This window comes from Clytia hemisphaerica, unplaced genomic scaffold, assembly GCF_902728285.1.
Source record: "Clytia hemisphaerica strain Z4C2 unplaced genomic scaffold, Clytia hemisphaerica genome assembly, whole genome shotgun sequence".
NCBI lineage: Eukaryota > Metazoa > Cnidaria > Hydrozoa > Leptothecata > Clytiidae > Clytia > Clytia hemisphaerica.
This window is the reverse complement of record NW_027103384.1, coordinates 57,210-82,055: the sequence shown is the minus strand read 5'-3', so window position 1 is coordinate 82,055 and position 24,846 is coordinate 57,210. Positions and strand designations below refer to the sequence as shown.

Here is a 24,846-nt window from a genome sequence, read left to right as displayed (position 1 = left end):
TTTAAGTCTTCTTTTTGCTTCTTGGTAATCTCGGTGTATGTTTTCTTTGATGTTTCCGTCATTATTTCTGCTGTGTGCTTTATTTCCTCCTTTATCATGCTTCTTGTCATTTCCTCCATCTCTTGTAGTTTTCCTGTCAGAAAAGTTTTGAGGTCATTTTTGATGGAATCACGGGTTTTTGTGTTGGTGTTGACCTCATTGTTCAGTTTTTGTATGACGTCGTCTTTCTTTTTAAGTTCATTTTGCATCATATGTTGAGTGTTTTTTCCCACTTTATTTCTTAGGTTTTTCGTTATTCGTACGCAGTTTGAGCATAAGTAAAGATCGTTGTAGGATGTCACAAATATTTGTAGTTGATACAGGGGTAACTGTGTGCACTCATAATGAACTGATCTTTTACATTTTTTGCATGTTAAGCGATCCAGGTCTTCGTCTTCAGTACATCCTGACGGCGTGCAAGCTTGAGGTGGCGAGGCTGCTTCGAAAAGCTGATCTTTATCCATTTTGATGTTTTTTTCATGAATTTTGATGTTTTTATTTGTTTTTAGTAGCAATAAAGGTGGGTTTGTTTCACCAAAGACAGTGCTCTACGTAAAGGAGCAATACAATAATGATGAGTCAAAACTTTTTTTAAAATGTAGAACTTAAAGTTTCATGCTTACAATCATCAGCTACATATGATACAAGTTTGATCTAATTGAAAAAAATTCAAAATTCAAACACCGCTAGAATCGACAAGTCGTAAAAATTAATGAGTAATTAGAAAAAATAAAATTATAATTCCCATGTGAGCAGCTATGTCCAGTCTTTTGTTTTATAATGTTTGAACATAAACTTATTCATGTGACGACATTTAGAAACGATTTCGGATCTTTTGTTAAGCAATTCGTCTTTGTTTTCGAATCTCAGGATTTCTAATTTTTCTTGTAAACAAAGGCGGCACATTTTGGAAGTGTTAGAGTAAGATTTGACCCGTTTTTGGATAGACCATTTTAACGTCGGGGCAATATTCTTTTCTTTTAAGGCCCAAATATACGTAGACAGGGTTGTGCTGTTTTTGTACTTAGCGTTGTTGATAGATTGCTTGTGTTCATTATATCGCTGCTTGAATTCTCTTTCGGTAAGGCCAAGGTATGATTTCTTATCATGATTAGGTGCTGTAACTTCGCATTTATATACAATGGATTTGGTTTTGCATTTGTTTTGTAACGGACATGCATTTTTATTACGACAGTTGCAATGTTGGTCGTTGTCTTCAGGTTTCAATAAAATCTTTTTATTGTGGGAGTTTATAATAGAACGGACGTTTTCGGTACAAGAGTAGCTCACTTTGACATTGTTTTTGTTGAAAACTGAATAAAGTTTGTTTGCTTTTGTAAAATGTTTATCAATGAGTTTTAGGAAGGTTTTTCCTACATTTGTTGAGACGATTTTGTTGTACGGGGGGTTGAACCATATAATTTTTCGCTTTCTTGATCGACGATTTTCTGTATTTTGGTAGGTATTTTCATATGATAAGTTGATGTTTTTGTAACCACTTGCTTTTAAAGCTTCTTCGTAGATAGGTTTGGCTTGATTGAAAATATTTTCATTTGAGGAGTTTTTTGAAAGTCTCTTGTTTATGGAAAGTGGCAGTTGCTTTATAATATTTGTTTTTAGCCATTTTTTCGAAGAGCGTTGCAAAAGCGTCTGATTTAGTTGACGTCAAATAAAAATCGGCCTGGGGACAAGTTTTTTGCCAAAGCGAGGCTAAAGCTTTGGAGCAGCCTACAGGCCTCCAAAATGGTCGGATTTGGTTGAAATTTGGCACACTTGTTCATTGGGTGAATATCTGGGGGTCTACAATTGGGCCTTTGAATAATTTGAAGCCACTGAAGTTGAGCCCAGTGCGTTGCGGATGTTCAACTATTCATAACACTATCTCAAAATGAACACAAGCAGCCCAAAATCATTGCAAAATACAGGGGTCCAGATTTTGGAAAGTGCTGAAATATTTTTGTTGCGAAAGGGCTGTCACAAACTTGACCTATTTTGCTTCTGCCAAATTGTCAGGTTGTATCATTTCAAAATTCCAGGAGTGTGATCAATCACACTTTCTTTTAGTAATTTAAGCGTGTGGTAAGGAGTGCTATGCACAAATTTCAGTTGTGAAACTAACTTTATGGGGTGTGATTGATCGCACTCCTCAGACATTTTAGGTGTGTGCAGAGGTGTGCATGTGCTATCGCACACTTCCAAGTGACGCAACCTGAAATGTATTTGAAGTCGGCACTTTTAAATATGCAAAAAATTCAATTAATCAATTTTTACGGCACATAAATAGTTAGAATTAAAATCTTAATTAGATTAATCTTAATTAAACCACCTTAAATTTTGCTAATTTCAGGTACGAAAGGATGGCACAGCAACACCCTCCCCAAGTCCTTCTCCTAAAGGGACACCAAAGAGGAAAGGCCCAAAACCAAAGTGGACACCAATACCAATAGACCATGCCTCACAGCCTGAAAAATTTGAAATGAATAGAGGAGGAAGGGGTGGTTACAGAGGAAGAGGCCGTGGACGTGGCAGAGGAAGAGGCAGAGGTGGAAGAGGTGGCCTATCAACAGGAAGAGGTAATCATTTAATTATATAAAATTTGATTTTTTAATGATTTTTTCATATTACTGTATTACTTCATATATATATGCCCCTTATTTTTAACAAGTAAACGCCCCTCCTTTCAGGAAAAATTTTTAAAAATTGACATATTCTTGCTCGAATAATGATAAAATTCCTAGTAATACTACTGTCATTTTCATTTATAATTAAGTGTACTAGTTTTCGTAAAAAGTAATTTTAAATTAGTTCCCTCAATGTATTTCAAACACAAGGCCTCTAGACTCTCCATTTCACAGGCTCTATCCAAGGCTATTTTGAAACGAAGTGACTAATGCTAAAACCGCATCGTTCTAGTGCAGCGTTCCTAAAGTCTGTCTCACTATAATTTGTAGCGGAGACAAAAAAGGCTATAACTTTTGATAAAATTGGAATAAGATAGCGGTTTTGTGCGTGTTGAAAAGACAAACAGGAGTGGAATATTCTCAACTTCAGTTGAGCTAGAATCTGAGAATGTCGGTGTGTGTGTCTGTGTGTCTGTGTGTATGTCCCAAAACTTTGGGGCAGCCTAGAGACTTCAAAAATTGTTCGATTTGGCTGAAATTTTGCACACTTGTTCCTTGGGTGAATATCTGCGGGTATTTTTTTCATTTTGATTTTTGGGGCCTGGGGACAAGTTTTTTCGTCAAAATGAGGCTAAAACTTTGGGGCAGCCTGGAAACTTTAAAAATTGTCGGATTTAGCTGAAATCTACAATTGGGCCTATGAATAATTTGAAGCCACTGAAGTTGAGAATTCAAAAATTCGAAAAATTATGATTCAAAATGAAGAAGAAGAAAATGAACTTCTTCAATAATTGTGCTATAATAGTCATTTTCACACGAGTGATTAAAAGATTTTTCAAAAAGCTTTTTTCAATCGAAAGATACAGTCGAAAGTTTACACTAGTTGACTTCAAAAACCACCAAAAAACAACAAAAATAGCCCGAGTCTACCAGAACAAAGATTTTTAAGCTGTATTTTTTGACTGAATAAATATATTTTCAAATTTTTTTCCTCATTTTTGACGTTCTAAGATTGAACAATCTTTGATATAAAAATGAAGTTCATAGCATTATTATTCTATACAGTATTTGGCCCTGCAAAACGTCGATCAAATTTAAAATTTCTCTAAAATCTAGAGGAAAAGATGTTTTACAAAAATTTTTGCTGCATGAAAAACTTTAACATCTCTACTTTATTCCTTATTTACTTTTTCTCCTCCAACCTTCAAAAAAGAAGAAAGAAATAAAAAAACCTTTATTTAAACAGGAAAACAAAAAAAAAGAAGAGAAAGAGAGATGGTGGTGAAATGATCTAACACAGCTGTGCCCTATTCTGCCAATGTAAAAATACTTTGATCCTTCCCTTAATGTCAGGAAACTTCCCCATGGAATTTCCCTATCCACAAAAAAACAACTCTAAGAGTACATTTTTCCTGCATATGTGCTAAGAAGAAGAGTTGTTGAAGAGAGACTTATTTAAAAAATCGATACTTAGCAAATTTCATTTTATTATTTCCTCCGATTTCTGATTTAAAAAAATAAAAAAATAAAAATTTAAACATCAATTTTATTTTTATTTTTTTTCCATCCTCCTGTCCAAAACTTTTCCTCATAATGTCTGTAAACCAGGAAATAAAAAAGTAATTGCTTAACAATGTATAAATATATGCTTCATTAGAATTTGTTTAGTTATCTTAAAAGGAATGGATTGTTTATGTTTAGAATGCTCAAAACTTTGAGCATGTTTTGATTTCCAAAAGATCATTTTGGTGTGTGGGGCTCCTTATCTACGGAACATCAGAAATCCAGCATTAAACAAGTTTTTCCATGTTTTCAAGCTTACACATTCTATGCTATGCTACTATGCTGTTATCTCTCCTTTTTGGTTTGTCATTATCATTTTCAACTCCTTCAAAAATTGTGTATCAAAATGTGCAAAGTGCAAAACTTTTTGGAACAGACCTTGAATAAATGAAACAATAACCTATTACATGGCTTTTCTTTTCAGGCTCGGCACAAATGCATGTCCCAGGATATGATGATCCAGAGGGATTTTATGTAACTCCTGATGGACTTTACATTCCTCAGCAATACATGTATTTTCCAGCAGATCAGCAACTGTCTAGTGGTGCACCACCAGTATCGCCTCCAGGGCCAGTAGACACAGTTGTACTTAAAGATATGATCAAGAAACAAGTGTAAGTATCACAAGAAAACTGAAAGTGCATTATGTCTGAGATTTTTTGTATATGGGGCTCCTCTAAAACGTAAAGCAAGTTTCTTCATGTTTTCATGCTTACACATCTCTGTGCTATGCTGTTATCTTTCCTTTCTTTTTTGAGCATTTCCATCGTCATTCAGCATGTTTTTGACTACTTTTTTTTTTATTATGTAGGTAGGTCTTATCAGCATCTATCTTGTGTTTTTTTTTTTCACTGAAAAAATTTAGGTCTGAATGTATCAACAAAATTTTCCTTTTTAGGGAGTATTACTTTTCTGAAGATAATCTAATTGGCGATTTTTATCTACGACAAAGGGTAAATGTCTTTTTAAGGCAAGAACTTTTTAATTTCTGGTTGACAGTTTAAGTTAGGTTTTGTATCAAAAAAGTAAGAAAAGTTAAATGTCCACAAACCAGAAAATAAAAAAGTGCTTGCGCAACTTTGATAATTATTTTCATTTTTTGTCCAATTTGAAAGCAATCTTAAAGTTTTAATATTCAGAAGATTTAAATCAGGTGAATGATTGGTAGATTCCAATCAAAAATAAACCCCTGTTTTGCGACATTTTTACTGTCAGCCACTAAATTGACCATAACTTGGGAAAATTACACTTAGGATCGCTTTGATGGTTAAGCTGAGGAAATTAGCTATCCATTGCTTAAAGGGCGAATTTTTGTGGCTTACTTAAAGGGGAGTTACAAGCAAATGAAGTATGGGCAAAAAATGTGGCTTACTGGTCATGTGGCTTACTCTACCAAGAAATTTTGAAGGCTGAGTTCTCAATAATGGAAATAGTCAGAAATATACCTTCTTTTCAGCATTGCCAGCAAATGGCTAAATTTTTCATTCGCAGCACTGATTTGTGGCTTACAGTTTGTTAATTGGGCAAAAATGTGGCTTACACAAGGGAAATAGGTGAATAGGTGAATATACCTATAGAATAGATGAAATAAAGGTGAAGTCTCATGTCTCACATTTTTTAAGTTTTTGGCACTCAATCATTAAAGTATAACACCTAGGCGAACCCGAAATTTTTTTTTGTTTCCGGTCCACTGGGTGACGAAAAAAACACTCACCCGGCCGGCCGCAAAATAATTTTTTTTGCTAAATTTCGATCCCAAAACTCGATTTTTTAAATATTTAAAATTATTAAATTCACTGGATATAATTTCAATAGCGCATGAATTTCTGAGTAGATTCACTGCAACTGTTTTATTTTTTAGATGCGACCAGATGGTTCCATCCCAATTGAACTTTTGGCTACCTTCAATAGGATACAAAAGCTGACCAATGACTATAACGTCATTCTTGAGGTAAAATCTTCTTACATAGTAGTTGAAAGTTCTGTACTGCAGGTTCTTTCTTTTTATTTGATGAGCATTAAGCAAAGAGTTATCAAGTACTTTTTTGGAGTCCAGTTATGACTCAGCCAGTGATTGAACCCATTGTGGGTCCATCATACTAAATCAATGTGAAACTAATTGGCATAACCATGATAACACAGCTCAAACCCCTTTTCACTTAGGGGACCTATGAAGAAGTTACCTATGCATGCAGTACAGAGTTTTCTATGAGAGGTTACTAAGATAATCGGATATTGATATTATGTTAAACCTCCAACCAATCGGTGGTGGAAAATTTTAAAAGTAGGCAAATAGACCTTTTCATAAATTACGTAGCGAACATAACTTGCCTTGTATTCAAACAGTTGCCATGGTGATTATGTCCCTTGAGACATTAAATAATTTTTTTATGAATAGAAAGTATTTTCAATCATATCCGCTGGGAGCTAATCACCTTGGTAATAATTTCAAAACGAGGCAAGTGATCCTCGTGACGTAATTTACGAAAAGGTCTATTAAATTCTTTAAATTTAGCATATCCATTCACATGAAGCTTATTTTATTTTTTAGTCACTTCAAGACAGTGTTGAAATTCTTTGTGATGGGTATGCTGTGAAGCCAAAAATTACTCCAGATCATTGGCCAATAGCACCATCTTCTCCCCCTATTCAAGGTAATAACTTATAATCTTAATTTGAGATCCCTATTAAAACAATTACCCTCTTACAAAGTTTTAAAAACTTTAAAGTGGTACTCACAAATAAGTCATTACAGTGTTTTGTTACTTTGCCTAACGATTAACGGGTCTATATCACAAGTATTCTGTAAAACTAGCTATGAGCGCGATGGCGGTGGTCAACGGCGTCAGCGTCTCAAACCAGGGGTTCGGTCGGCTGGCCATTGAAAACAATCGAAAGACTGCCTAAAAGTCCTAGATTACTGGGCTATCCACGTAAAATATCGACTCTAATTAGCTGTGCTCTCGATGCATTACATCAAATCTTAATCTCTATAAAAAAAGATGCCTTTTAGCCTCAGTGCTGTATTAGATACCATCATTTCGAACTACAAGCAGCTATTACACAATATAACATCTGGTATTCCCATTCAAATACTTTTAAAGGTTCTTAACAGAACAACTACAAAGTTTCCAAACATAATACAGTTATCCTAAGCTCCAAATTTCTGCGATCTGCATACAATTTTGAATTAACTTTTTGGAAGGAAGATTTTATTTAAAATCATATTGATCTGCTTGACCTTATAAGGAATATTATTTAGAACAAGATTTGGCAACAGACCAGCAAATCCGCTGTCGTCCGAACATTTGTACCTTATTAATTGAAAGTAGCCGTAGCCGTTAAGAATAGTGCAACTCTTTGTTTTTATCATATTAAAAAAAACAATTTAAATATGTAAAATGACGTACACATTCTCTTTAAAAGTAACGACGACTTGAATGTTTTTATATGAAGAAAGAGGTGGACTTATTTTGACTTTTGCTTTTTATCGCCCTTTGAATGCTGTTGTTGTCAACAAACATTTTGATTTTTATGTTTTGACTTAGATTTGGAATGTGATGTTTTGTTTTGAAAAGATTTCGAATGTCATTAATAAATAGGATCGTTAATTACATTGGAAAAGATATAAAAGAAAAGAGAAAAAAAGAGCAGGCAAGTCAGGGCAGAAATTAAAATGACTAAATGTAGATGGGCCTTAAATTTAAAAACAAAGGGTGAATAAAGTCTAAACCAGGCTCTATCCGATCTATCAATTGCTTGAGAAAACGAAAGTGACACCTAGGCTTGCCCACCCCTTTGTTTTTCTCTTTTCTTTTGTTTGAAATGTATTTGACGATTGTTTTTATTAATGACTTTCGAATTCTTTTCAAAACAACACAAATTCCTTTTATATAAATGAACATTTCATATGTAAATCAAAACATAAAAATAAAAAAGTTTGTCGAACAACAACAGCATTCAAAGGGCAATAAAAATCAAAAGGAAAATTAGTCCGCCTCTTTCTTCATATAAAACACTTGTTGTTACAAAAAGTCGTTGTTACAAAAGTGTGTACGTCATTTTTTACATGTTTAAATTTGAAAAGTTACAACAAGGGTTTAAAAAAAGCAATTTAGAATTGTCTTATTTTTTTTAATCTGAGTTGCACTTGCTTTTTTCATGAAGAATTGTCATTTTTATTAATTTATCAGTTTCACTCCTCTACCATTACATACAAATTTTTCAAATTATCAAAACAGGACGGCGTATTTAACGCGAGAGAAGCGAGAAACATATCTACTTGCAGAGTCGCTTCGTACGACTCTGTTTGGTACGGTATAGTTTTAATAACGATGCTCTTTCTGATAAGCTTTGACTTAAACAAGAAATTACATCACCGGGACACAACACAATCCAAATATGGTAAAAAGATAAGACACCCAGGGGAGGGCTAGAGTCAGACTTTGAAGAGATTTCTTTTTTTTATTTGATCATGCCTTTAAGCCAGCTTCAACATCCAAAGGACTTTAAGTGCCTAATCGGCGTGCGATGCCGTTACCGGCTAGTATATAATAATACAATATAGTCTGTAAACAGATTTACTCTGTGTTTTGTATTTTTATGAAAGTTTTTATGGATATAATTTTGTTTTCTATACCAAAAAATAATTTAATCTTTCAGTTGAGAACACATCCTACAAATCCGCCTTGTTGCATGATCCACCATCACAGCCTACTGACGAAAAAGGTAAGCAATTTGAAATGTCTTTTTTTATGTTTTTGCAAGTTAATTTTTGGTAATATATAAATGTCTAACTTAAAGAGCTATTTAAAAGAGAGTGAGATAGTCCTTCTGATAAACGGAACACGCTCTATCCAGGACAGCATTCACTATCCTAGGATAGGGAAATCGCTGCGCTTAGCTGACTATGCCAACTCGTGCTCGCGACACACATAGCTGATGGTGTATAGCTACTATTCTCGAACGACTCGAGAGGTCATTACATCCTCGCATGGTCGAACCCGACAAGTATTGGCAACCACACCACAGAGTCAGGTATATCTCCCCTCGCTCTTGTATGAGACCGTGGTACCCAATTCCACACACACAACATGACATGGGTTGACCCGGGCGAAGGTTCATTCACTTGCCAAGTAAATCACAGCACCGGATGGGAATCGAACCCCAACCCCCTGCACAGAAGTCAAGAAGTAGTGATAACCACTACACTACTGCGCCTCTGACTTACTAACTGTAAACTCTTATGAAGTAATGGGAATTTGTTACAAGATAATATGATGGTATCCTCTTTCCTTTACAGAGGTAAAATCACTTGAAGAAGAAAAAGAACTAGAATCGACAGAAATAGAGACCCAGAGCCTTACTTTACAATACCAGCCATCAAAGCTGGATAAAAAGCCGAAGCTACCCGTCCCCAAAATAGCAGGTAAAATAATTATTATGCTTAGGTCTAATTTGACCAATTTAATTCATCACTAAGGGTGGTTGTATTCAATCTTATAGCAATGAACAAACATCTAAAAGCTTTCACAACTTTTGCGAGGCAAATTTAATACTTTAATCGTAGAAATTTTAGCGAGACTAATTTTAGCGTTTTAGCGAGTTTTCCCTATTTTGGCTAAAATTAATCTCGCTAAAACACGCCGAATCGACAGATCGCTAAAATTTATCTGCGCTAAATTTTTCCAAAACGCAATTCGCTAAAATAAATCCAGTTTTTTCTTCTTCTTTTTTTTTACGATTTTTGCGAAAACTAATAAAGATATTTATTTTTGTCGGTCCCTAGAGTTCTGGAAGAAAATGTAGGCTTAAACACACACGCTTATCTCGAACCTCCGTTATATCTCGAACTTTCACCAAAATACATCTCAAAACAGCTCAAAAAGTTATTTGGAAATGGCGATTCGCTAAAATTAATCCACGCGTAATTTTCTCAGACAAGTATTCGCTAAAATTTATCCACGCGAAATTTTTTGAAATCGTGATTCGCTAAAATAAATCCAAAAAAATCAAGATTTTCCTGACTAGCTAATATACGCTAAAATTACTCTCGCTAAAATTTCTACGATTAAAGTAGTTCAAAAAATAGTTTAACTTAAATCAACTCAATCAACTGTGGCTGAAGATCTTTTCTCAAACAGTTCACGGATTGTCAAAATCAAAACAAAATTAGAAAATTTTTTCTAACCTTTTTAATTTTTTCCAACCTTTTTAATTTTTTCCAACAACCAGACAATTTTATACGGTTTTGATTGGTATGAAATTGTCAAAGAACATTTCTTTTTAATTCTACGATGTACAATGTCACAAAATCACTACAAATCTAATGCTAACGTATGGGTGGTCCGTTCTAGAGTTGTAGAGACCATTGCTGGGGGTGGTAAAAACTGGCAAGTTAAAATAATGTAAATGCAAGGGGTATCTGATCAGTCCATACTCTAAATTACAATGATACCTATGTTTCATATTGCCAAATTAATTAATAGATGAAAAAGAAGATGAGGAAATAGTTCCGAATTTCATTCGCAACAAGAAAGAAATAGAAGAATGGGTCCAAGTTAAAAGGAGATCCGGCTCAATTAATAAAAAGGTTGGTTGCTAATGATTTTTTGCACAGTGATGCAATATGATGATTCCCAAAAGGACGGAGCCCGATTTTCGAAAACCATTTTTTTTGGGGCAAATTTCGGGCAAAAAGTTTAAAATGGACTTTGTGTAAAATTACTTAAGATTACTTCATTACTTTTCTCTGATTTTATGCATAAAGATCGAGGGCAAGGTTCTCTAAAAAGTGGCTGAAGCATTTTTTTTTTCTTATTTGGGAAAATTCCCTTATATAATTTTTAGGGAAAAAGAGCATTTCTGGCGATTGGCTTTATATTTTTTTCAGATTTTTCGCACAGTAATGTAAAATGGTAATTTTTGGACCTACCTCCGGGTACCCCGGTGGAGGTTCTATAAATTAACCCATGTCCGTTCGTCTGTTCGTTCGTCTGTTCGTTCGTCTGTTCGTCCGTCCGTCTGTTACCAGCTTTTCTCAGGATTGGCTCATTAGTTTGTTCTGATTTTTTGCACTATGATGCAAAATCGCAATGCCCAGAACGTGACGGAGCCCGATTTTTGAGAAAAAATTTATTTGGGCAAATTTGGACCAAAAACTACCTAAAAATAGGTTTTTTGGACTTTGTGCAAAATCCTGTCATTACTTTTTTCTGATTTTTTGTTCAAAGATGGAGGGCAAGATTCTCTAAAGAATGGCTGAAGTGGTTTTTCCCGGAAAATTCTTATTCGCCTTAAAAAACGGATTTTCGTATTTTGGGGAAATTCCCTTTAACCAAATAAGAAAATATAGCTTTTCTCAAAGTTAACTCATTATTTTTTTGTGATTTTTTGCACAATGATGCAAAATGGCAATGCCTAAAATGTGACGGAGCCCGATTTTCGAAAAAAAAATATATTTGGGCAAATTTGGGCCAAAAACTGCCTAAAAATAGGGTTTTTTGGACTTTGTGCAAAATCCTGTCATTACTTTTTTCTGATTTTTTGTACAAAGATGGAGGGCAAGATTCTCTAAAGAATGGCTGAATTGGTTTTTCCTGGAAAATTCTTGTTCGCCTTAAAAGATGGATTTTCGTATTTTGGGGGAATTCCCTTTAACCAAATAAGAAAATATAGCTTTTCTCAATGTTGACTCTTAATTTTTTTCTGATTTTTTGCACAATGATGCAAAATGGCAATGCCCAAAATGTGAAGGAGCCAGATTTTTAAGGAAAATCTTTTTGGGCAAATTTGGGCCAAAAACAGCTTAAAAGGTTTTTTGGGCCTGAATGGTTTAAGTGATTTTCGTATTTGGGGAAATTCCTTTTTACCATTTTACATTATTCAACACACAAGCTTTATTTTTCCATTCTGAATTTTTGTACAATTATTGTCATTTCTTTCTTATTTTCATCTGATGTTAATCATTAGGTAGGTCCATTCAGCATGTTGCTTGTTATAATCTGATTTTCAAAAAATATTTTTTTGGGCAAATTTTGGCCATAAAGCCCTTAAAAATGATTTTTTGCATCAAGATAGAGGGCAAGGTTCTCTAAAAAGCGGTTCAAGCAGTTTTTTTCGCAAAATTTCTTTTGGCCGTAAAAATTAGATTTTCTTATTTGGGGAAATTCCCTTATGTCATTTTTAGGGAAAAGGGCATTTCTTGCGATTGGCTTTATATTCTTTTCTAATTTTTTGCACAGTAATGTAAAATGGTAATTTTTATAATCTGATGGAGCCCGATTTTCATAAAATAATTTTTTTGGGCAAATTTGGGCCAAAAAGTCCCTAAAAATGGGGTTTTTGTACTTTGTGTGAAATGAGTTTATTAGTTTTTAATTTTTTGGACAAAGATAGAAGGCAAGGTTCTCTAAAAAGTGGCTTGAGCCGTCTTTTCCGGAAAAAGTCTTTTGGCCGGAAAGAGCGGATTTCCTTATTTGGGGAAAATTTCCTTTTGCCATATTTAGAGAAAACGCGTATTTCTCGAGATTGGCTTGCTATTTTTTTCTTATTTTTTGCATAGTGATATAAAATGGTAATATTTAATTTCTGATAGAGCCCGATTTTCTTACTCTCTTGTTAATTGTCTTTGTTTCTGTAAGAAAGCTTATAAGTCCCCAACTAAAATTTGCCTTCAACTTTACTATGAATTTAATTTTCTTGTGCAGAATCTTGTCGATGCAAGAGAGGAACTCGACTTTGAATTCGATGAAGATATTACGAATCCCCCCGCCAATATGGAGGATTGGTGAGTTGCCTTTCAGTATTGCATTTCTTTCCACAAAGAGACAGACAGGAATCTAATAGTTTAGAACAATTTTGACTATAGATTTGTAATTTTATCACCCTATCATGCTCGCAAACCAGATGACCAATTGGTTTAAGAGGGCAAGGTATAAATGAATTAAAACTCGTAATAATGTAGACTCAAATCATTACTCGATGTTTCACTAAAGCACATACGGCTCAAAGCACCTCAATTCTCCTAAATTAAGTTGAATAGGAGTAACTGTTATGAACCTAATAAACAAGGTAGGAATATCATGGAATGAGAAATTAATATAATAGTCTCTCCGAAAAAAATATTGATTCTTTCGTGAGAACATGCTCTTATTCTATTTCTATTTAAGGTCTGACGATTCCGACGATGAACTGGATGACTTTGAGATTGGAAAAATTATGATTGTTACTCAAACACCACCTCCTCCTAAAAAACATGACCGTACAGGCAACTTTACCAACCGAACAAAAATGACTCAAGAATTGGCGCATATGATCAGCGATGGTTTATATTACTATGAACAAGATCTGTTGGATGAAGACGACGATGGAAGTTACTATAATCGAAAGGTATTTTCTTCATGATATTGTACTAGCCCTTGCTTCAGCCCTTCAACCCTTGAGCTTGAGAGCGAAATTTCTTTAAAAACCTTCGATTGACTTGATATTATTTTACAACAGCTTGGCTGAATTTTGAATTGAAACCTTCGGAAATTTCGTAATTATTGATGATGTCATTCACAACTGTCTTTCGAAAGGACCATTATTCTGGAGAAGCGTTTAAAAGGAGTGGGGTTATGTAATGATTTTTAACCAAGTTCACTTGATACGGTGAATAGTAGAATAGTAACTCTTACTTTGCTTTTCACTATTATTTGAATACAAATTTGTCAATTTAGGGATGTAAAAACGGGTCAAAATTATTTCGAATAATTACCATTATTAACATAGATCTAAGTTTACCTTCACATCATTTTATTTGAGGGGGGGGGCATTTTTTATTTATTTTTTTAAGTAGCGTTTACAGCGTGCCTTTAAAGGAAGAGAGTGATTATCTAAAGTTACACGGTACAGGTTAGAAAATTTGAGCCCTCCCCGATGCTTCGCATATAAAAATAGGGAGATACATGATCGTTTAAAAGGCTGTTGGGTACAAGTGCTTAACCATCGATAACATCTGAATTTATCAATTTTGAATCGCTACCAACCGTACTGGACCTTTCTTATCTGAATGTCTCCATTTCTTTGGTAGCCAGATGAAATTTTTTTCACGAAAAAATGAAACACTTTTTTAATCAAAATGATATACTACATGAGTCAAATATATTAACAAACATACTTTTGTATAAATTGTAAAAAAAGAGAACAATGAAACACCTGAAAAGACCAAAATGATGAAAAACTGAAAAGAAACCCTCGAAAAAGTAGCCTATGTAATCGTCTAACCCACAACACTCAAACATGCAAGGACGTCAAAATTTCCGTCAGTTTGGAGTCCTTCAGTGCCGCTTGTTCTGGGGTAAACGAACGACTCGATCGTTCACCTCTCAGGCAAGCAACCACTGATCGGATCAAAACGAAGGAAATTTTGCGTCGTATGCCATTCACAACCTCACTTTTCGAGCATTTTTGTTTTGCCGAGATTTTATCAGCTAACCTGCTCATAAAAATTGAGCATTCTCGGGCTACACCACCTGTAGCACCAAATACTAATGGGGTGAAAGTCCCTTTCTCAACTTGAAGAATCCGTTCGTTATATGCTCTCTTCTTTTGCTTTTCAAGGGAAGTGAATGTAGTGCCAATAGATTTTATGCGATAGCTCGGAGCTAAAAGGTTGCAAACCTTCACGTCAAAAAATGCTCTTTGATACCGCTGCCAAAATCCATTAGCACTAACATCCGCCCTAGCTTCATTCCCAGTAACAGATGAGCGTGGTAAATCGACCTGTTCACGAGACAAATCCATAAGCTGGGGCTCGATCGACACGTCGTGACAGACTTCATTCATCATGGTTGCCAGAGTATCGCGAACGTTGTTATGTCGATGGATAACGTAGCCGCCAAGATGGCAAGATAGCGCATGGTCGATTGTGAAGTTGGCTGAGCAGGCACATTTGATGGGCAGTCGCTTCATTTCCCAGCCATACCTCATGTGGAGTGCGTCAGCGAATTCACGTTTATTCAATACAAAATTCTCTTCTTTCAGTGGAAGAGTGGTCAGCCACGAGGAAGCACCTTGAGATGAAGCGATTTCCAAAGCTTTTTGGTTGATTGATGGGAGTTGTTGAACGATTTGATCGAGTGATCGTTTTTGTTCTCCAATTCGTTTAGCGGCTAGTGATTTCAACATCTTTTTCGATTGACTTGGATCAATTGATTCATTTGATTGTGTTATGATGCGCTCGACTAGCACTTTAGTTGCCAAACGACTTGTTTCGTTTTGAAATTTAGCCTCATCCTCGATGTTGATGATTCCAAGGCCTCCCATCTTGATCGGAAACGAGAGGATCTTCCTTTCAATATCGGAGCACTGTCTGCCATCACATATGGCTGGTATGAGGTGAAAACGGATGACATTTTCGATGGGTCGAAGCAATTCTGATATATCGTCTAGAGTTCGGATGATATAGTTGAATTTTTGCCGGTAGCCAATAACGAAGGCGACATACGCAGCTTGGGGTTGAGTTATTGCAATGTCTGACAAAGTTTTGATTTCTTTAACCCAGGTTTCGACTTTATTTGAAACGAATTCCTTCTTGTAGCTTTTTTCCCCAACAGAAGCACCGAGATGTTTATGCCCCTTTGCTGTGATCTTTATAGACGTACCTTCGAATGTGTCGAGTGCCGTTTGATACATTTCGGGTTTTACTATCAACCATGACTTAGAAGGTTCTGGGTAGTAGCCGATAGTTGGACCGAGTTGCGTTAGGTCATCCCACCACTTGCGTAGTGCAACAAGTTTACCAGCACCAGTGATGTCGTCAGCGTACGCGACTTGTTTGGTATCTGGTACGTTTCGGAGGGTGTCGGTCAAGGGAAGCAAACATATGCCGTAGAGAGCCATAGCGATCGGATCTCCTTGTGTTGTACCTTCAGAAGACGACAACTCTGCTCCTCCAATCGCAAACAGACGGACGTGGTTTGAATAGCAGTTGGTAGCAAACATCGCCAAGGTTGGACAAAGGATGTTAATGTTGTGCATCATAACTTCACGATTTATGCTGTTAAATGCATTTGAAGCGTCGACCAGTAGAACACCGTCTGTGTTCTCGTCGTTGTAGATGTCTGCCATCGCGTGCACTGCAGCCTCACATCCACCCAGCTGACCAGCGCACAGTTGGAGATTGCCAGCTGCTTCTTGTATTTCATTCCTCAGGAATGTTGTAACAGTCTTTCCAACGATGCGTCTAAGAACTTCCCCGATGCCGATCGGTCGAATGCCGGGGTTCTTATCCAAAGGTATCAGGGTGCACGATAAGAACGCCTCCATGTCCCTACCGGATTCTTTGTTGCATTGTTCAGTGCACATGATTCTCGTCATCCTTGCAATCGCCTTGCATAAATCACTAGAACGATCACCGAAGTTTTTTGACAAAAGGATACGTTGCCACATTTGTGCATCGATCTTGGAGGGGCCGGAAGAACCTTTTGTTTTAGCTGCCATACTTTTTATGAGTTCTTCATCGATGGCTTCAAAAAGCGTGGGGTCGATTTTGTTGAATGGTCCCTGAACAATCAGCTCGTCAATCTTTGGTTGACCTCTAGGATGCTTTTGCTGAAGAATTTGCAACGTGGTATCGTTGATTGGTACAATTCCGTGTGAATTCGTTGAGTTAGATAAGAGTTTGATTGCTGCGTTTACTTTGCCTTGAAACATCAAATCACTAAATCGTTTCGATATTGATGTAACTCGATCAGCAGCAGACTTTGAAAATTTTGATTGTAGCATTCGGCTTTCGCGGATCAACGAGTCAAAATCGCCTTCTCTCCAAAGATCCAGACGTCGCTGTAGATGTTTCGTATGTTCTCTCGATTTCGATGTCTTTGATGGTTTCTGTAAAAGGAGCGATGGTAACACGGACAGGGCTTTCAAGGCGACATTCGACAAAGGTGACAGATTGTTCCATAAATTTATCAAGTGAGTGATTTCCTCAACAAAGCTTTTACCGACTGCACCACTTGGGACGTTGAAGATATTCTTCCGCCATTGACTGGTTTCATTGAACGCGGCAGAAAGGATCTGATCGATGTCATTCACTGTGTGATTGCCCCATACTTTTGGCTGGAAATCTTTCGGATTTATCGGTTCTGACGACGATTCTTTATTTAGGCTAAGTGATGTCACTTTAAGGTTAACAGTTTTTTTCGATACAGGATCTTTAGTGTGACTTTTAAGCGGACATTTTCTTTCGTGATTTGACCTTCCCGATGGCTTTGAAAATGACCTTTTGCAACCCCATTTACATTCGTATTGAAGTTCTTTCGGTGGTTCTTTAGGTGGTTCTTTCGGAGGTTGAGAGTCACGGTACACGGGCACGGTAGCTAGGTCAGGAACGGGTACATTCGCCACCAAAGATTCTGATTGTACAGCACCGGTTGAACTGTAATTTTCAGGAAAAAGTTTCCGCATCAATTCTTCCATCTTTGGTGTAAACTTTCTTCTGCTTTTAAGCACTGTTCACTAAGCAAAGAGTTAAAATTTCTGGAAAATCAGTACCGTAAGTTACAGATTGACGGTTTTGCGTCCGCCATCTTTGCCGTTGCGTAGTCCCAGATGAAATTAGTTTTTTCGATTAACTTTTTAAGATATGTTTTATATCGCCGTCAAAAATGTTGATGAGAAAGTGAAACTCGCACAAGATAAATCAAACTACTAAATTCGATGCTAACTTTGGTAAATCGCTACCAACCGTACTGGACCTTTCTTATCTGAATGTCTCCATTTCTTTGGTAGCCAGATGAAACTAGTTTTTTCGATCAACTTTTTACGATATGTTCTATATCGCTGTCAAAAATGTTGAAAGGAAAGTGAAACTCGCACAAAATAAATCTAACTATTAAATTCGATGCTAACTTTGGTAAATTGCTACCAACCGTACTGGACCTTTCTTATCTGAATGTCTCCATTTCTTTGGTAGCCAGATGAAACTAGTTTTTTCGATCAACTTTTTACGATATGTTTTATATCGCCGTCAAAAATGTTGATGAGAAAGTGAAACTCGCACAAGATAAATCAAACTACTAAATTCGATGCTAACTTTGGTAAATTGCTACCAACCGTACTGGACCTTTCTTATCTGAATGTCTCCATTTCTTTGGTAGCCAGATGAAACTAGTTTTTTCGATAAACTTTTTACAATATGTTTTATATCGCTGTCAAAAATGTTGATGGGAAAGTGAAACTCGCACAAAATAAATCTAACTACTAAATTCGATGCTAACTTTGGTAAATTGCTACCAACCGTACTGGACCTTTCTTATCTGAATGTCTCCATTTCTTTGGTAGCCAGATGAAATTAGTTTTTTCGATTAACTTTTTACGATATGTTTTATATCGCCGTCAAAAATGTTGATGAGAAAGTGAAACTCACATAAGATATATCAAACTACTTAATTCGATGCTAACTTTGGTAAATCGCTACCAACCGTACTGGACCTTTCTTATCTGAATGTCTCCATTTCTTTGGTAGCCAGATGAAATTAGTTTTTTCGATCAACTTTTTACGATATGTTTTATATCGCCGTCAAAAATGTTGATGAGAAAGTGAAACTCACACAAGATATATCAAGCTACTTAATTCGATGCTAACTTTGGTAAATTGCTACCAACCGTACTGGACCTTTCTTATCTGAATGTCTCCATTTCTTTGGTAGCAAGATGAAACTAGTTTTTTCGATCAACTTTTTACGATATGTTTTATATCGCCGTCAGAAATGTTGATTCTGAATTCAAACTTAACAAAAATGTTGTTTATGTAAAGTTTTTTCTTGTTCAAGTGCCTCTTGTCATTGCATTGTTTTTTTTGTTAGGTTGAGCTCTCCAGCTCCATCGGGAATGTTGGCATGATCAGTGAAAAAGATTTTCATGAATTAAAAAGACAAGTTTACGATTCGTCTGACTCAGAGGCTGATCAAATTGTCATGCCACCCAAATCAAACAAAGCACGCGTACCGAAAACTCCCGAGAAGAACGAGCACACACATGCGTCCTTATCCGAAAGAGTAAAAGAAATTTCAACAGATATCCTTGGTTCCTCCGAACTCCATGTTAATGCTCCTGAGTTCCGTCCAAAACTAAGAACCGAATCTATGACTAAAGCCAAGTCAGTCCCCTCAAATGACCAAAGAACTCCAGGTAGTAGAAGGGGAAGAGATAGCTCCAGCAGCAACAAATCAAAGAAAAATATTCCGCGTTTCTTCCCTGCAATCGTCAAAGAAGACTTGCAAAACAAGGTAAACTCCCGCCTCTGATAAAATTATAACAATTTTTCGCATATTAAGTACAGTTGCGAAGCTATAAAATGACAACATTTGAGCTAAAACGTTTTCTGTTTGTCCTTCATAATCTCACTGATTCCTATACCTAACATTTTTACAGGCTCCAAGGTACCATAAATCAAAATACGGTAACAATCCAACTGTTGAACAGCACGTCGGATGGTTATTCAGTCCAAAGGCCAAGAAGTACAGGAGTAGAAAGTAAGTAAAGTAAATTCCCGTGTCCTTTCTTCAAAGAGATTATACACTGTTCAAATAAAATGTCTGCGAACATTACGAAAATGAAAGGTTTCATTTCAATCGAAAAGGTGGATCGAGCACTTTATATTTATTCCCTTCATTGATTGATTGAAGAATAATTTCTTTAGAAGTCCTCTCGTGTCCGCCTCTTAAAACTAAAAATACTTAGCAGAGAAAACAGTACGAACGAGCATTAGAGAACTCGCATATTCTTGGAAATCTTAACCGAGCGTGCACGACAACGTGGTCGGCGGAAACAGGCCCTTGTATTTTTTTTATTTACCATTAATATTATTTAAATTTTCGTTATAGTAATAGCAGCAGTAGTGATACTGGAATGGGTGGTCCGATCTCTCCAAACCTTTTGTCAAGCAGCCTTGGTAGCACATCTAGCAGTTACGGCTCTTTGTCTTCATCGATTCCCCACTTCGAACATCCTTCACATTCTCTTTTAAAAGAAAACAACTTTGTTCAACACGTCTATTACAAATACCACGCAAAATGTCTAAAAGGTAGTGAACCACTCTCCCTAGCTTTTTTTGGGTGGTCCTGTACATCAATTTTCAGATAATCTCCACATGGAACTTATTAGCTTCGTTTTCAGATATGTGATATTTTCTGATTCAGCGGCAAAATGCCACCCAACGGCATGTTGCATGAGATTCCTTAACCCTATTATTATCAAGCTTTTCGGGAGGTGCTACTGACTTAAAACTTGGCAGAAAAGTTCTCAACCATAAAAGGAATTCCTAGAAAATAATTTAAATTGATGACGTCATCATAAATGTAATGACGTCATCATAAAAATTCGCATCTACCGCTGACCAGTGAAAAAGTACCCTCTACTAAAATCGCAACTGAAAGTGAACAAATAAAGATTTTTCAATTCTGTTTTGATTTTCTGAAAGTTAGATAGAATATAATATGATTAATATATACCAATAAGATTGACGTTAAAAAAATTCTTAACTTTTTAGTAGATAATTACATTAAACGTATTAATTTTAAGATTTTGGGATTTTACAGGGTTCTAGCTGGATTTTATGATATGCCGACATGACCGTAAAATTTGGTTTACAAGTTGCTAATAAGATTATATAAAAGTCAAAATTTTGGTTGGGTACTTTTTCAAATTTAGTCAAGTTAACAAGAAGAAAATGGTCAAAGGAATATAAATTTACCTTCTATAAAGAACTCAAAAACGTCAAAAATGGACCCATTATGTTATTTCTAAAGAAATGAAAAATTATGACGAACTTTTGCATGAAAATGGTTTATTAGCCGTAAATCGAATACTGAGAATCTGAATTAGGCATCTCAGGAGGAATGTCAAAATTATTTAAAATTTTGTATTCTCTTTCAATTTTTTATTGATGACCGTTTTAAAGTTTTGTTTTTAAATAAGAGTGATATAGTTTGCTTACTCATCAATTTTAATTCACAAGCTTTTTCACTATGGATTTACAGATGTGGAACAAGATTGGTCAGAAAGAGGGAAATAAAAAGATTTTTTGCTTATTTCAGCATAATATAACAATAGGCAGACACTGTCCTGATATTAAATATGTGTCTGATATGAAACGGGGACACTTATGCAAAAATAAAACCTTTCAGTCAGAAACTCAGCGATTTTATCGTGAACCACAAGTTTGCCTTATTTTCAGAGAATCTAGTAAGAGTCTTTGTCTTTCTGAATACAGCAACGCCATGATAAAAAACAGCTGGAAGTGCGTCTTCTTTTTGATAAATATCTTAAAATCCGTTCGCTTTAAGTGTGCACTAATGTTTGTTTCCTTTTCGCCGTGCACCCGATAAACAGTACTATAGTGGGGTTATAAGCTTTAACAAATGTTTTGTGAATATTAATAATTGTTTTTTTCAGTAACCTTGAAAGCGTCACCCCTTACTACTTTCTTCTCTTTTGTAGAACGTAAAAAAGTTGGCGTTGGGCAGTCGCAGGAGATGAATACACTCTTCCGATTTTGGTCTTTCTTTTTAAGAGCACACTTTAACAAGTAAGTCCTCTTAAATACAGAAACATTTGAATTTACGTAAAACGTCAAATCCTTGCAAGATAATGATACCACTGTAGCTTTCTTTTGAAAGCCAGCATAATGGTTAGCTCTCTCATTGAACTATCAAAATAATTGATAATGTAGTTCTTCATACCTGGACAGGTATCGCCCCCGACCTTCAGATAGTTATCCTGAAAACCGATTGTCAATACTTTAATGTGTGTTTCATCGATTTTAAGGAAAATGTATAACGAATTCAAGCAGCTTGCTGTTGAGGATGCGTCTGCTGGCTATCGATACGGAATCGAATGTTTGTTTCGATATTACAGTTATGGTCTAGAGAAAAGATTCAAAAAAGATCTCTTTAGAGATTTCGAAGAAGAAGTATTACGAGATTATGAAAATGGTAATTTTTTCAACAACTTTTCCTGTCCTGTTTATTCATTTGTATTCGATTTCAAAAAAGGCGCTGCTTTAAAAGAAACGTTCCATAGCGTTTTCTTTCTGTTAGATGTGTCTGTGGTCTTTCGCGAGGTCTATTACTTTGGTGTTTGGCAGAAATTCTTGTAAACTTCGATAAAAGGTTTCGAATAATAGAAGTTAGTGAGGGTGCACTGTGTGTCATAAATTCTGTTATCGCGAGAACTGTACAAATTTACACTGAATCATTTTTCATTTCTATCATGTAGGTAACTTATATGGGTTAGAGAAGTTTTGGGCGTTTTTGAAGTATTATAAAGGAAAAACGCATTTCGATGTTTCTTCGAAAGTCGACAAAGTACTGGAGCCTTTTAGCCACGTTGATGATTTCCGCAGAGAGGTATGGAATTATTTTGCTTCGTGGGTATTCCCATACCGACTGTCTACTTTTCAGGGCTCTAAGATGATAGCGCAAATGCATCCCTTTTATCCCTTAGGTCCATCAATAAATCTTAAAAACTAAATTTTATCTGATTCCCCGAAAATGTCTTCAGTAGACTCATCTAGAGGCTCAGTTTTGTTGTGGTCGCTTTTGAACTTTTTGTTAAAAGTCCCGGGGGGGCAGCTGGGCAAAAGGACCGACGGGTATGTGCGGGCACTAAGGGTGTCTTTTTCAAGGCACCTCAAATGCACTGTAAGGGTCGGAAAAACTAGAGATGCACTGTAAGGGTAGAAATTTCAGAAAATTCTTGAAAAATCTAGATATTTTGACCAAAAATGCTAGAATTTTGACCATTTTTTGCACGAAAGGGATCGAAAATTTGGGGGAAAATGCACTCTAAGGGTATGATTTTCACTGATTTTTGCTGCACTGTAAGGGTGCAATTTTAAAAGCCAATTTTTGGCCCGCACATACCGTCAGTCCGCAAACCCAGTGCCCCCCCCCCGGGTTAAAAGTAAAATAAAACAGGTAGTGCGAAATTTAACTTTCGGTTCAAAATCTAAAAAAACTGTTCTCTTTAGGCTGCTAGAATACAACGCGAAAAGCAACCATCAAAACCTAGCGAAAACGTAACAGCGGAAACTACTCGAAATAAGAAGGAAGATAGCAAAAAGGACGATAAGAAATCTGGTGACAAGTCACGGGACGATAAACGAGGAGGGAAACATAGGAACGAAAAACGACAGAGTAATGAAGGAAAACACGACCATCGTAAAGACAAGTCCAATGAAAACAGACCTAGAGACGAAAAGAAGACGAATAATCATACCAAACATAATAAGACTTCTACATCTAAGATTAGTAAAGAAGAGAAATGCTCGGCTCAAGACAGCGTAACGAACAATAATAAGAATGAAATACCGAAGGAACAAATTACTGCTCAATAACCTTCAATTGGATTGATCGATACTTTGACGAGAACAAGAGTTGGTTTCTAATTCTAACTTATTGAAAGAAGGAACAATTTTGAGGGTTTTGATGAGATGATATATGTTGTGTCCCTGGCGAGGACCTTTAAAATGTCCCCGTCAATGTCTGTTTTGCATCAATTAAGTAATTCACCTTTTTTCTTAAAAGAATGGTACCAAGGTACAATAGTTCCAGTTAACAATAGATATTCTATGCTTCTCAAAAGATTTTGTAAGGGATCTTTTTAAAACCGATTCTGTCTAGATAAGTCTATCCCGAACTTGAGGTACCGGCGCATAAAGAAATACCAAATGATATCAAATACGTATTCAATTATTATTTCTTTATTAGTACGATGGTAATTCATGAATTGGGAACCTGCTACGGTGTTGCTTTTATGTTTTCTTTAGAAAAAAAATTTCTTTTACTATACGTGATTGGGTTCTATCCGTCAATTTGAACAGCAGAATTATATAACCATTTGTATAATATTAGTACCAAAAATTTATTATTGTATGCTTTTTAATGTTTTATCATAAAATTATTATTGAAGTGTCAAACGTCAACTTCGCGTTTGGAGCTTACTATATTTGTTTAGTTTCTTTTTCGGACAGCTTTTTATTATTATTTTTGTTGCGTTTGTCTTACATATAGAAGATGATTGGCTGGCAGGTTTCAAACATCACTTGGAAATGTGGTTATTTGTGCGTGTGTAAGATAGTAGCTTTTATTTTGAGTTCTTTTATATTATTTTATCTGCTTATGATCATAGTCAATATAATAGATGGTGTATGTTTTATACAAAATGCAAAAAAAAGAAATAATTTTTTTAAAATTTAGTACTGGTATAAATATCATGTGTTGTCTTTTTCGGTGGTTTGAGCTGCGTATCTCGAGTTCTGCAAGTGCAAATGACTTGAAGTTTTCGTTAGTGAAAGTAAAATAAATGAAACGAGTTGCAAAATTTTATATTGACCCTATCCATATTACGATTTTTGTGGTTGTTAAGAATAAGGGAGGGATCTTTTCCTGTACCAACCCTTAACCCTATTTGTACCCGGGGAGAGATTTTACACACCTGGCACTATTTTGCTTTGAACTCCCCGAAGAAATGAAATTTTCTAACTTTTGACGAAAACTTCTTGAAGATTCTTCTCTACAGGGTTGCCACGTCTGCCAGAAATGTCTGGAATTAGGTTAAAGTCTGGAAAAGTCTGGAA

At 35.8% G+C, this 24,846-nt stretch overlaps 1 protein-coding gene across 1 annotated transcript in view; it reads left to right on the top strand.

Annotated features, from left to right (window-relative positions):
- The window catches only part of LOC136824773 (la-related protein 1B-like), a 40,569-nt gene extending 16,104 nt beyond the window's left edge, over positions 1 to 24,465 (top strand). Inside the window, exons 4-20 of the mRNA XM_067080744.1 lie at positions 2,387 to 2,612; positions 4,648 to 4,837; positions 5,122 to 5,176; positions 6,085 to 6,174; positions 6,775 to 6,877; positions 8,886 to 8,951; positions 9,526 to 9,651; positions 10,712 to 10,815; positions 12,932 to 13,011; positions 13,394 to 13,613; positions 19,073 to 19,495; positions 19,641 to 19,741; positions 20,093 to 20,292; positions 21,708 to 21,795; positions 22,035 to 22,201; positions 22,485 to 22,615; positions 23,239 to 24,465. Of these exons, the coding sequence (XP_066936845.1) occupies positions 2,387 to 2,612; positions 4,648 to 4,837; positions 5,122 to 5,176; positions 6,085 to 6,174; positions 6,775 to 6,877; positions 8,886 to 8,951; positions 9,526 to 9,651; positions 10,712 to 10,815; positions 12,932 to 13,011; positions 13,394 to 13,613; positions 19,073 to 19,495; positions 19,641 to 19,741; positions 20,093 to 20,292; positions 21,708 to 21,795; positions 22,035 to 22,201; positions 22,485 to 22,615; positions 23,239 to 23,604 (2,736 nt within the window). The 3' untranslated portion in view covers positions 23,605 to 24,465. The remainder of the gene's footprint in view (positions 1 to 2,386; positions 2,613 to 4,647; positions 4,838 to 5,121; positions 5,177 to 6,084; positions 6,175 to 6,774; positions 6,878 to 8,885; positions 8,952 to 9,525; positions 9,652 to 10,711; positions 10,816 to 12,931; positions 13,012 to 13,393; positions 13,614 to 19,072; positions 19,496 to 19,640; positions 19,742 to 20,092; positions 20,293 to 21,707; positions 21,796 to 22,034; positions 22,202 to 22,484; positions 22,616 to 23,238) is intronic.
- Positions 24,466 to 24,846: the final 381 nt, after the last annotated feature.